The sequence below is a fragment of the Meles meles genome, chromosome 2, assembly GCF_922984935.1.
Source record: "Meles meles chromosome 2, mMelMel3.1 paternal haplotype, whole genome shotgun sequence".
NCBI classification, from domain to species: domain Eukaryota; kingdom Metazoa; phylum Chordata; class Mammalia; order Carnivora; family Mustelidae; genus Meles; species Meles meles.
In genome coordinates, this window is record NC_060067.1 from 58006021 (window position 1) to 58018021 (window position 12001).

Genomic DNA, 12001 nt, shown 5'->3' on the forward strand with positions numbered 1-12001 from the left:
GGGAGTAGATACCTGGTCCCCGTTTACAGAGTAAAATTGAGGCCCAGAGAGGATGAGTGACTTACCCAAGGTGACTGGCGAGTAGGTGGTGGGACTGGAGAGGTGGGATTTAAACCTGCACAGTGGGCTCCAGAACACGTTGCCCCTCTACCTCAGGCCGCCTGTTAACCAAGCAAACACACACACCCCACATCATGCCAGTCACTTAAGAAAACCCTGCCTTTAGCTCTGAGCCAGTCACTGTTGCCTGTGTCTTGGCGCACTCTGATTAGATTAAGTCAGAAGGATCTGCTGCCTGACCTGAGTGGGGCTGGAGCCTCACGTGGGCTGAGAGTGGAGTAGGGGAAGTTCCCCAGAAGAATGTCAGGCTATCTTACTGAAGAAAGGTGAAAAGTTTCCAAATTTCGAAAACAAGAAAAGAACACTGACTGAGGTCAGAAGTAGCCCACTCCTAACAACTTGGGCAGTTTATTGATGAGTCACATATGCTTTTCAACCCACCCAGAGAACCCCAAAATTCATGCCACAAATTTCTCAACAGATTTTCTTACTGAATGTTTACTTTGATTTCCTGGGACTCTTGTGTTCTCCATTCTTCAGTTCCACACAAAGAGGCTAAAAGTCAAATAGCTCAGCTGGGAGGAGGAACACATTCTTGAGCATCCGAGAGCCAACTGATGCAATGTTTTCCTGACTGAGTGTGCTTCAGAGCAGGCTCAAAACAAAACAAACGAAAAGCTCAAAGGCTCACATGTTATTCATTGAAAGTAAGGGTGCTGAATATTATTCACTGACTTTTATATTTTGATTTTTTAAATAAACTTAACTTTTAGAGCAGTTTTAGGTTCACAGCAAAATTAAGCAGAAAATGCAAAGTGCCCATAAACTCACTTTCTGCCAACGTGCACAGCCTCCCCACTGTCAACATCCCCCTGAACTGATACACTTGTTACAATAGGTGCACTGACATCGACTCATTGTGATCACCCAAAGCCCGTAGTTTACTTAGAGTTCACCCTTAGTGTTGTACATCGCACGGATTTTGACAATGGAATGTATAGCCACCAATACAGTGTCACATAGAATAGTTTCACCGCCCCAAAAAATCCAGTGCCCCTCTTTTTATCCCTCCTTCCCCCTAACTTCTGGCAACCACTGATCTTTATACTGTCCCCATGATTTTGCCTTTTCTAGAATGCCATATAGTTAGAATCCTACAATGTGTAGCCTTTTGATTGGCTTCTTTCTCTCAGTAATATGCATCTAAGCTTTCACCATGTCTTTTCATGGCTTAACAGCTCATCTTAGCACTGACAATATTCCATTGTCTGGAGGTACTAAAGTTTACTTATCCATTCACTTACTAAAGAACATTTTGGTTATTTTGTTGCATTTTCTGAAACGAGATTTTTTCAACCTGAGGAGTTTTCAAATTCTGCTAATTTTACTAAGTAATTAGTAGTCAGAGTAAAATCCAAACATTTATTTTAGAAAGATAGCCCTTCTTGCAAAGTGACAGTTCTACACATACTTTTTTCAAGTTATAATAACAATCACGTGCTCAGATGTAATTTTGAAAATTAAGAGTATAGGGGCACCTGTGTGTCTTGGTTGGTTGTGTCAAACTCTTGATGTAGGCTCAGGTCATGATCTCAGGGTCATGAGATGGAGCTTGGGGATTGGTTCTGCCCTGAGTGGGGAATCTGCTTAAGATTCTCCCTCTCCCTCTTCCCCTCCATGCTCCCCCCACCCTACCCCGATCCCACACATACTTTCTCTCTCTCTATATATATAATTTTTAAAAAAGAAAACTAAGAGTATAAAGAAGGAAATTACATCACTCACAACTTCATCACTCAGAAGCAAATTGCATTAATATTAATAATGTAATAACATTTTATGAATAATGTATTAATTATATTACTGCCTATAATTATTTAATTAATTACTAATCTGTTATCAATTGATCATTTATTGTTAATAATTAAATTGATTAATAGATGGTTGATATTTGGTTGGTTGGATTTATTAATAATTTATAGTTGGTTAATAATTCATTGTTAATATTAAAATGAATAATCAGCACACATTATGCTAAGTGAAAAAAGTCAATCCCAAAAGACTGTATATTGTATAGCTCCATTTATATGAAATGCCTAGAACTGACAAATCTATCAAGACAGAAAGTAGATTACTGGTTGTCTATGGCTGCATTTTGGGGGCATGAGGAGTGAGGACAAATGGGCATGGGGTTTGTTTTGGGGTTGATTCAAATGTCCTAAATTTGGATTGTGTGGTGGTTGCCAAGCTGAGTATGCCAAAGACCATTGAATCATATACTTTAAAAAGACAAATTTCATGATACATGAATTATATCTCAATAGAAATGTTCTAAAAATTCCTGTGCTTGGGGGGCCTGCGTGGCTCAGTTGGTTAAGCAACTGCCTTCAGCTCAGGTCGTGATCTCAGGGTCCTGGGATTGAGCCCCACATCAGGCTCCCTGCTGAGCAGGGAGTGTGTTTCTCCCTCTCCCTCTGGCCAACCCTGCTCCTCCTCTCCCCCATTCATGCTCTCTCTCTGTCTCTCATTAACTCTCTCACTGTCTCTCAAATAAATAAATAAAATATTTTTTAAAAATTAAAAAAATAGGCCATAGTCATCTTTGTCTGTGGGCCATCTTCCTCGTGCATCCACAGGAACTGCACTTGCCTTGTCCTTTAAAACTTCCAGGAGTCCTACGGCCTCAACCTGAATTATGGGATGCTGCTTTGACCCTCAACAATAATGTTCAAGTCCTGTGTCACTGTTTAGGAGTTTAAGGCGCCAGTTTAACAAGATCAACAGATGTCTGAGAGAGAAGTGTAAAGGAGGTACCATCCAGAAAAAGTCTGGGAAATTTATACGTCGATAGACACAACATGGAAAACATGTGAGTTACGTTTCCTTCTTCTCCATGAAAATACAGCTAAGAAGAAATTCAGAAAACCTGAGTAACAGAAAAGTATTTCCTCTAAACACAGACACTGATTTTTTAAGATTATATCTCTATGGATGGGATTCAGTTTAAGGGAATTTAGAACATAGTTTATATTTAAATGTAAGAGAAGCTGTCTAAGAAAGATCGATTAAGAATACAATGATGTCATATATTTCATTCCAATCTGTAATTGTCTAATCTCAGTATTAACAATGTAAAGTCTTTCATCATAAATTCAACTTCATTAGCTACCTGAGGATTAATATTGGAGAGAAAACACATGAATTTGATGAATGTGGAAAAGCTTTTATCTATGTCAAATGTCAAGAAATACTGAAGAATTCTTGTTGGAAAAAATATCTGTGCATGATAAGAATGTTGGAAAGCCTTCAGCCTGAAGCAGATCTCCTTCAGCATAATCAGATTCATAGTAGAGAGAAACCTCATGAATGCATTGAATGTGGAAAAACCTTTAACCTGAAGCAAAACCTCATAGAGCATAAGAAAATGCACACTGGAGAAAAATCACATTAATTTTTGGTAAAGTATTCTCTCGAGTGTCATTCCTTACTCTACATTTGAGAAGTCATACAGGAAAGAAACCATATAAATGTAATAAATGTGGAAAAGCCTTCAGCCAGAAAAGAAACTTCCTTTCTCACCAGAAACATCATACCGGAGAGAAACTTTATGAATGTGGGAAAGCTTCTATTCAGATGCCGGGTCTCATTAAACATCAGAGAAATAATACTGGAAACAAACCCTATGCTTGTAAGGAATGTGGAAAAGCCTTCAGTGGCAAATCATATCTCACTGAGCATGAGAAAATTCATATGGGAGAGAAACCATTTGAATGTAATCAATGTGGAAGAGCCTTCAGCCAGAAGCAATACCTCATTAAACATCAGAATATCCACAGTGGAAAGAAACCCTTTAAATGTAACGAATGTGGAAAAGCCTTTAGCCAGAAGGAAAAACCTCATTATCCATCAAAGAATACATACTGGAGAGAAACCATGTGAATGCAAAGGGTGTGGGAAAGCTTTCATTCAGAAGTCTAGCCTCATTAGACACCAGAGAAGTCATACAGGAGAGAAACCCTATATATGTAAAGAATGTGGGAAAGCCTTCAGTGGCAAAACAAATCTCACTGAGCACAAAAAAATTCATATTGGAGAGAAACCCTATAAATGTAATGAATGTGGAACAATCTTTAGACAGAAGCAATACCTCATTAAACATCACAATATTCATACAGGAGAGAAAGCTTATGAATGTGGAAAAGCCTTCTCTCGAATCACATCACTCATTGTACATGTGAGAATTCATACGGGTGATAAACCTTATGAATGTAAAATATGTGGGAAAGCCTTCTGTCAAAACTCACCTCTTACTGTTCATATGAGAAGCGATACAGGTGAGAAGCCCTATGGTTGTGATGTATGTGGGAAAGCCTTCTCTCAGTTCTCAACTCTTGCTCTGCAGATGAGAATCCATACTGGGGAAAAACCTTATCAGTGTAGTGAATGTGGAAAAGCTTTTAGCCAGAAGTCACATCATATTAGACACCAGAGAATTCATACTCACTAAAGCTCTATATGAATGCCTTGAATTTTGGAAAACTTTCATCAGAACTCACACTTTAATGGTATACTGAGAATTCGTTTTACAATAAAGCGACGTGAATGTGGAAAATACTTCAACATCTCAAAATTTAAATACTAACAATTTTAATAAGTATCGTAGTATCATGAAAACCTCTATTCCCAGAACTCCCACAACAGACATTGTTAACGATGTACTTTTAGGAGCAATCTCATTAAGTAAGGATCCAGTCATGAACACTAAGCAACATGGTTCTGAAAGGCCTCCCTGATGCATTAAGGGGTATAAAGATTTGACATTGAGAGACAGAATTGTCATTTTAAAAGTGTTTCACTACATATGTAATCAGAATTATTTGTTCTTGATTCATTTGTAGAAATCAGAGATTGGGACAGAGTATTGTATTCAGAAACATGCATGCATTTATAGGGAATTATTAATTGATAGAGGTGGTTTCAAGGTTGGTAGGGAAATGAAATCACGGATGATTCAAAAAATGGTCTCAGGGTAACTGACTCTTCATGTGGAAAAATATTAGATCTCTGCTGTAGTAATACATTAAAGTATTTATTATGAAATCCAAAAGTATTGAAGACTAAAAAGCAAAAAGCAAAACTTCGTAATATAAGAATTTTATAGGAGAATGTTTTTAAAACCTTTGTGGAGTAGGAGGGAATTTCTAAAATAGATTCCAGGATATTCTCGAGTATACATGCATATCCCCAAGAAACCAATACATGTGTCTAGGGAGTCATGTATCTTTATGTTCATTGAAGCATGAATTACATTAGCAAAAAACTGGAAACAAATGTCTGTTGCTTCTGAAATGGATAAATAAAATGTGTTATAGGCAAAAAAAATTAAAAAAATTAAATTCCTGCCCTCATGGAGCTTACATGATCTAGTTGCTACTCTGTCCCACTTCTCCTGGATCTGATAGGAAGACAGCCCATTTCATATTTGATGCCACAGGGGAAAAAAACCAAAAGGAAAAAAGAGACAAGGGGAAAGAGGTGTATTTAGCATGTATTAGTTTATGATACTATCCAACACCGTGGTGGCTTTTTGGCACGGTTCTCCATAACTTCTCCGGGACCTGGAAATAGGGAAAATTGTTTTCATGGGCATAACTGTTCGTATGCTGCTTTTCCCTGCTCTTAGGAGGAGAATGAGGGAAGGAGAAAGGAGAAAAGGAGGATTAAAAGGTAGAGGAGGGACACCTGCATAGCTCTGCCAGTTAAACATCTGCTTTTAGCTCAAGTCATGATCTCAGGGTCCTGGGATCCAGCCCTGCATAGGGCTCCCTGCTCCGCGGGAAGTCTGTGTCTCCCTCTCTCTCTGCCTCTGACCCTGCGCGTTCTCTCTCACTCACTCTCTCTCTCATATAACAAAATATTTTTAAAAAATAAAAGAAAGCAGGGACACCTGACTGGCTCAGTGGGTTAAGCCGCTGCCTTCGGCTCAGGTCGTGATCCTAGAGTCCTGGGATCAAGTCCCACATCGGGCTCCTTGCTCAGTGGGGAGCCTGCTTCTCTCTCTGCCTCTGCCTGCCACTCTGCACTCTGACATCTGTCTCTCTGACAAAAAAAATCTAAAAAAATATATATAAAATAAATAAATAAATAAAAGAAAGCAAAGGAGAAGAGAAAGAGGAAGAAACGGACAGGGGAAGAGGAAATATTAACTGAGCATTAAGCAGGTGCCCAACACGCCACTGGGCTCTGAGATGTATCATGTTATTAAATCCTAAAACCAACCCTCCTCCCCCCAGAGGTAGGTACGACTACAACACTCATTTCACAGATTTGGAAACTGAATGCAGTGGGCCTTGAATTTTTAGACAGGGGTGGGCTAAATCAATTATGTAACATCTTTCCCACAGAATATTATGTAGCTATAAAAAAAAAAAAAAAGTTAGGGAGTGCCTGGGTGGCCCAGTAGTTAGGTGTCTGCCTTTGGCTAGGGTCCTGATCCTGGGGTCCTGGGATTAAAACCTGCATCTGACTGCCTGCTTGGCAGGAAGCCTGCTTCTCCCTCTCCCACTCTCCCTGCTTGTGTTCCCTCTCTCGCTGTGTCTCTCTCTGTCAAATAAATAAATAAAATCTTAAAAAAAAAAAAATGAGAATCTCTCTATGTGTTGATATGAAGCAATCTCTAGGATACATTAGTAAGTAGAAAAAAAGCAAGATATGAAGTATTGTGTATTGAATACTCCCTTTTGTGTAAGAAAAGATGGGGGCAGGGTCATAATATTTATTTGCAAGTGCTGTATCTCAGCAAAGAAAAGAAGTGGTTATCAGTGTGAAGGGTAGGGAACAGAAAGATGGCAGAAGGGAAATGAGGCTTTTTACATTGTTTTCAGTTCTGAACTGAGTATATACGGCCTTTTCAGGAATAATATAAAAGTCATCAAATAGCATTTAAAATAAAGATAACTATTTATATTACAAAAATGAACAACTGGGGACAGCCGGGGTTTCACATCTTATCAGGCATGCTTATCAAAACACCTCCAGTGGAGAAATCAAGAGAGCCCAGTGTTGTGTGCGGCTGCATCCTTGCTTCTTCCTATGATTCAAAACCACACAAAGCTAATGAAGACATCCTTCCGCTATGCCTTGACCTGACTGTGGTCCCCCTCCAGTGGCTCTGAGAATGGTGCCTCCAGACAGGAAGTGAAAAATTTATCATAAGGTCCCAAGAGAGGAGCACTTATGAATATGTATATGCCTGAGAGAAGACTATTTGGAAATTCAGAAATGCTTCCCAGATAAACTTCCCCATTTCCCTGGGTCCTTTTAGAGCTTTCACAGTGGGGTCACAGTGACTCCAAAAAACTCCATTTCAGTGGCTTTTGAAACCCCCACTTGTCTGGAGAGCATCGGCCCCGTCCAAAGAGGCTCCCTTCACTATTTTTGCAGGTCCTCATGGGGCATGTTTCTTCTCTGCTCACAGAGCCCTGTGGTATCCATCACAATTTTCCTTTCCCATTCTATCACAACTGGTGACTAGGCTAAAGAGGCTGCATGGTGGACACCTTCCATTCTTCTTCATCTTCTTCTTCTTCTTTGTATTCTTCTTTGTCTTCTTCTTCTTCTTTGTATTCTTCTTTGTCTTCGTCTTCATCTTCTTTGTCTTCATCTTCGTCTTCTTCTTCTTCATCTTCTTCTTCTTCTTCTTCGTCTTCTTCTTTTTTAAGTAATCTCTATACCTAACATGGGGCTCAAACCTATGACCCTAAGATCAAGAGTTGCATGGTCTACCAACTGAGCCAGTCAGGCGCCCCCTAGCCTTCTAGATTCTTCACCTGTCTTCATCTGGCTCTCTGCCCCAGCAGTCTCTCCCTGAGGGATTACAGACAGTGGGTCCATTAGAGCTGCTATCACAAAATACCAAAGATCGAGTGGCTTAGAAACAACTGAAATTCCTTTCCCACAGTTCTGGAGGCTAAGAAGTCCAAGATCAAGGCACCAGCTCAGTCACGTTCTGATGAGGGCCCTCCTCCTGGTTCATAACCAGGGCCTCCTGGCTGTGAGTTCACATGGTGGAAGGAGTGAGAGATATCTGAGGAATCTCTTTTACAAGGTACCAGACCCATCCATAAGGTCCCACCCTCAAGACTGAAGCCCCTCTCCAAGCCCACATCTCAATACCACTGTCTTCAGGAGTTAGGATTTCAAGATATTCATTTGGGGTGACATTCACAAACATTCAGACCATAGCATTTCCCCAGCTGGCTCCCCTGTGCTAGGTTGCCTCATTCTTGCTGGATTCAGTGATAGAGGGCACTGCTCCTCTCCAGGTGACCTTTCCATGGGACCCTTTCCCTCCAGATCCCTATAGCCACTCCATCTGCTTGTTCCTTCAAGCCTTGGTGTGCTCTGCAAACCTTAATGCCTTTGTAAAGGGTCATTTCTTCAGCGCTCCTCAAAGTATCCTAATCTGAGCATGTCCTCTGTGTCCTCCTAGGACCCTAAATGATATGGACTGGTCCTTCCATAAGGCAGTTTGATTTTGTCCCATAACTGCCTTTGGTGGCCACCTTCATTGGGAATCTTCAGCTCTGCCATGGCTAGGTCACTTTTTAAGAGCTGGGTCCCCTCACAATGCCATCCATGGCTCTGGGTCTCACAGTGCTCTCTCTCTGGCGCCCTCTCTCACAGAGAGAGACGTTGCCAATAATCACACCAGAGCAAAGGACACCGATTGCCACAGTTGTAGGTCAACAAGGAAGTTGGGCCTTCGCAGGTGCACACACGCACGTGCACACAGAGACCAGTCTCCACTAGACATGATGACCATTTCATTCTTCTCCACTTTCAATAACTCCTTTGTTATCTGACCATTCCTCCCACAAATGAACTTCTGGAAGCCCCCATGCCATCCACCCAGACTTACCTAAGCCCCAGAGACAGTCTGACTATCAAAAGAAGAGTACAGTGTGGTATAATTTGAATATAGAGGAGTTTCACCTGTTACCAGATGCAACTCTAACAGGATAGCATCTTACCTTCCCAGTAAGATAGTCACCTTCCCGGTCACTTATATTTGGTTTATGTGCTCAGTCTCAGACTGTGAAATGGCCTCTTTTATCCCCTCAGTGATCCTGCTGGCCTGGCCTCCTAGCTGCTGCTGAATAATTCAGACATGTGGCCACAACGGGGCCTTTGCTTTTGCTCCTTCTACCTAAATGCCTGATATCCACAGATATCAACATGGCTGGGTCCCTCCACAATTTGGAATCTTAGCTCAAGCATCATCTATGAACACTTTGCTGACCTCGCTATTTCGAACCACAGCCCAGCCCAATGCTTTCTCTGTACTTCCCTGTTGTATTTTTCCCATATTTTCCCCACCACCTTCCAAAACACAATTTCCTACTTTACATCAGTTGCATATTGCTTCTCTCCACCACCCACCAGAGTGTGTGCTCCAAGAAGGCACAGATTTTCGTCCCTTCGCTGAAGGAATCCCAGTGCTTAGAACATAAGACACAAGAACCCATAGAGATATTTGTTGAATGACTCCAAGACTGAAGCAGAAATGTGACCACGCGTCTCTCTTGTCAAAGTGCTTCAGTCAATAGCTCCCCGTTGCCCTAAGGACAAAACTAAAGCCCCTTCAGCATATTTACAGACTGGCTGTAATTCACTTTCTCGTCTTACACAAGCCAACTTCCCCCATTACTATGAGTTATTATAAAAGAGGAACTTGTACGATGTAGGAAAAATAAGAATTAGTAGAGTTGATGCGCTGTGATGAAGAGAGACAAGGACAGGAAAGTGACCTGCTTAAGGAAGAGCAAGCATCTTGGGCTTGTATTATTCTCATGCCCACCACCCCCCACCACCTTCCTGGACCCACACTACCTACCTGTGGAGGAATGGTTTCTCTTCCTCCCAATGGACAATATTTGCTGAATGAGTGAGAGGAAATACAAGGAGTCAAATAAACAAATTCAGGGGAAAAAAGAGATGGTTAGCAGATTTGGCAAGAAGGAAAGCAAGTACTTCCAGATGTTATTGGTGTCAAAGAAAACCAGAATCAGACACAGGGTAAAGAGGTGACAGCAAATTTCATTCAGGAACTACTACAATAGGAGAACAGGAGCCCTGAGTGTAGACCTGAGCTCCAGTCCCAATAGAGCATGGATGAGTGGGGATTCACAGCCAAGGAAGAACAGCGGGGAGGTCAGTGAGTGAAAGATTACTAAGAGGGACGTCAAGGGCAAGGGGGGCATTCTGGCTAAACCAACGTAGGGCTCTCGCTAAAGGCTGGTACAGTGAAGGGAAAACAATTTTCCTCTACCCTTCTGAGTTTTTGACAGAGGTCCCTGTAATAAAAGAGAGAAAAATAAACAGATGTATTAACATGTATACCTCCATAAAGACATGGGAGATACCCAGGGGAAAGAAAAAAAGAGTAACTCCCTGAGGGGACTCAAAACTCAGTGTTAAATACTACCTGAATAAGGAAAGGGGAGGGAGGAGGCCAGGTATGGAAAGTTACCAGGGAAAGCACAGTAAATAAGAGCAAAGTTTGTGATGCAGATTTAAGTCAGTGTTTTCCCCCATTGGTAAGACTGTCTTGTGATTTTGTGGTCAGCTTTACGGAAGTTTAACTGACATATCATAAGGCATTTAAAGTATACAGGTGTTGCTTGGATACACAGACACAGTGTGACCATTCCCCTATCAAGCGAATTAACACTCCATCACCTCACATAGTTACCTATTTTGTGCTTGAGAACTTTTAAGGTCTACTCTCTTGGCAAATTTCAGTTGTAGAATACAATATTATGGACTATACTCACCACGTTATTTTTTAGATCTTCAGACCTCATTCATCTCAAAACTGAAAGTTCATACCCTTTTAACCTGTGGCCCCTGGCAACCACTTTTCTACTTTCTGTTTCTGTTTACAGAAGTGTGATTTGCAGGTGCCTGGGTGGCTCAGTGGGTTAAGCCGCTGCCTTCAGCTCAGGTCATGATCTCAGGGTCCTGGGATCAAGTCCCACATCAAGCTCTCTGCTCGGCAGGGAGCCTGCTTCCTCCTCTCTCTCTGCCTGCCTCTCTGCCTGCTTGTGATCTTTCTCTGTCAAATAAATAAATAAAATCTTTTAAAAAAAAAAAAAAGAAGTGTGATTTGCCAACTTAAGGTAAGTTATAGATAGCTTGAGAGAAAAGAGAAAAAGAAATATTTCCTTAATCTGGAAAACAAAACAGACAAGAACTGGTAATATCATCCAGAGGCAGAAAAATACCACACACCTCTAACATACATATAGAAATATATATAAACCACACAGACAGACACAAAAAGAGATCTTACAGTTCTCATTCTAAAGTTTTAGGGTGTCTGGGTGGCTTAGTCATTAAGAGTCTGCCTAATGCTCAGGACATGATCTCAGGGTCCTGGGATCGAGCCCCACATCTGTGGGAAGCCTGCTTCTCCTTCTCCCACTCCAGCTGCTTGTGTTCCCTCTCTCTCTCTCTGTCAAATAAATAAATAAAAATCTTTTAAATAAGTAAGTAAATAAATAAATATAAATAAAATAAAATAAATTCAAAAAAATAAAATTTTAGCCGTGAGACATGTACAATACTATAAGGCTCATCAGTTTATACAAGAACAGTTGGGGGGCTCCTGGGGGGCTCAGTCAGTTAAGCATCTGCCTTTGGTTCAGGTCATGATCCCAGGGGCCCAGTGGAGTGCTGCATCAGGCTCCCCGCTCAGTGGAGGGATCTGCTTCTCTCTCTCCCTCTGCTCCTACCCCGCTCATGCTCACTCAGCTCCTCTTAAATAAATAAAGTCTTTTTTAAAAATTCAAAAAAATAAAAGAACAATTGGATCCACATTGTGTTTCTTGTGGATGGAGCAGGTTAAGGTTACCTGCCATTCTATATGATAGATGTTTTC

The 12001-nt window shown here is 41.2% G+C and overlaps 1 protein-coding gene across 1 annotated transcript; it reads left to right on the forward strand.

The window, feature by feature from the left end:
- The first annotated feature begins 3235 nt into the window (after positions 1-3235).
- ZNF260 (zinc finger protein 260) lies at positions 3236-4567 on the forward strand. Its single transcript, XM_045998292.1, is given in 3 exon segments — positions 3236-3506; positions 3509-3951; positions 3953-4567. Coding segments are annotated over 3 exon segments (1221 nt in total). The 5' UTR covers positions 3236-3343.
- The last annotated feature ends 7434 nt before the right edge of the window (positions 4568-12001 follow it).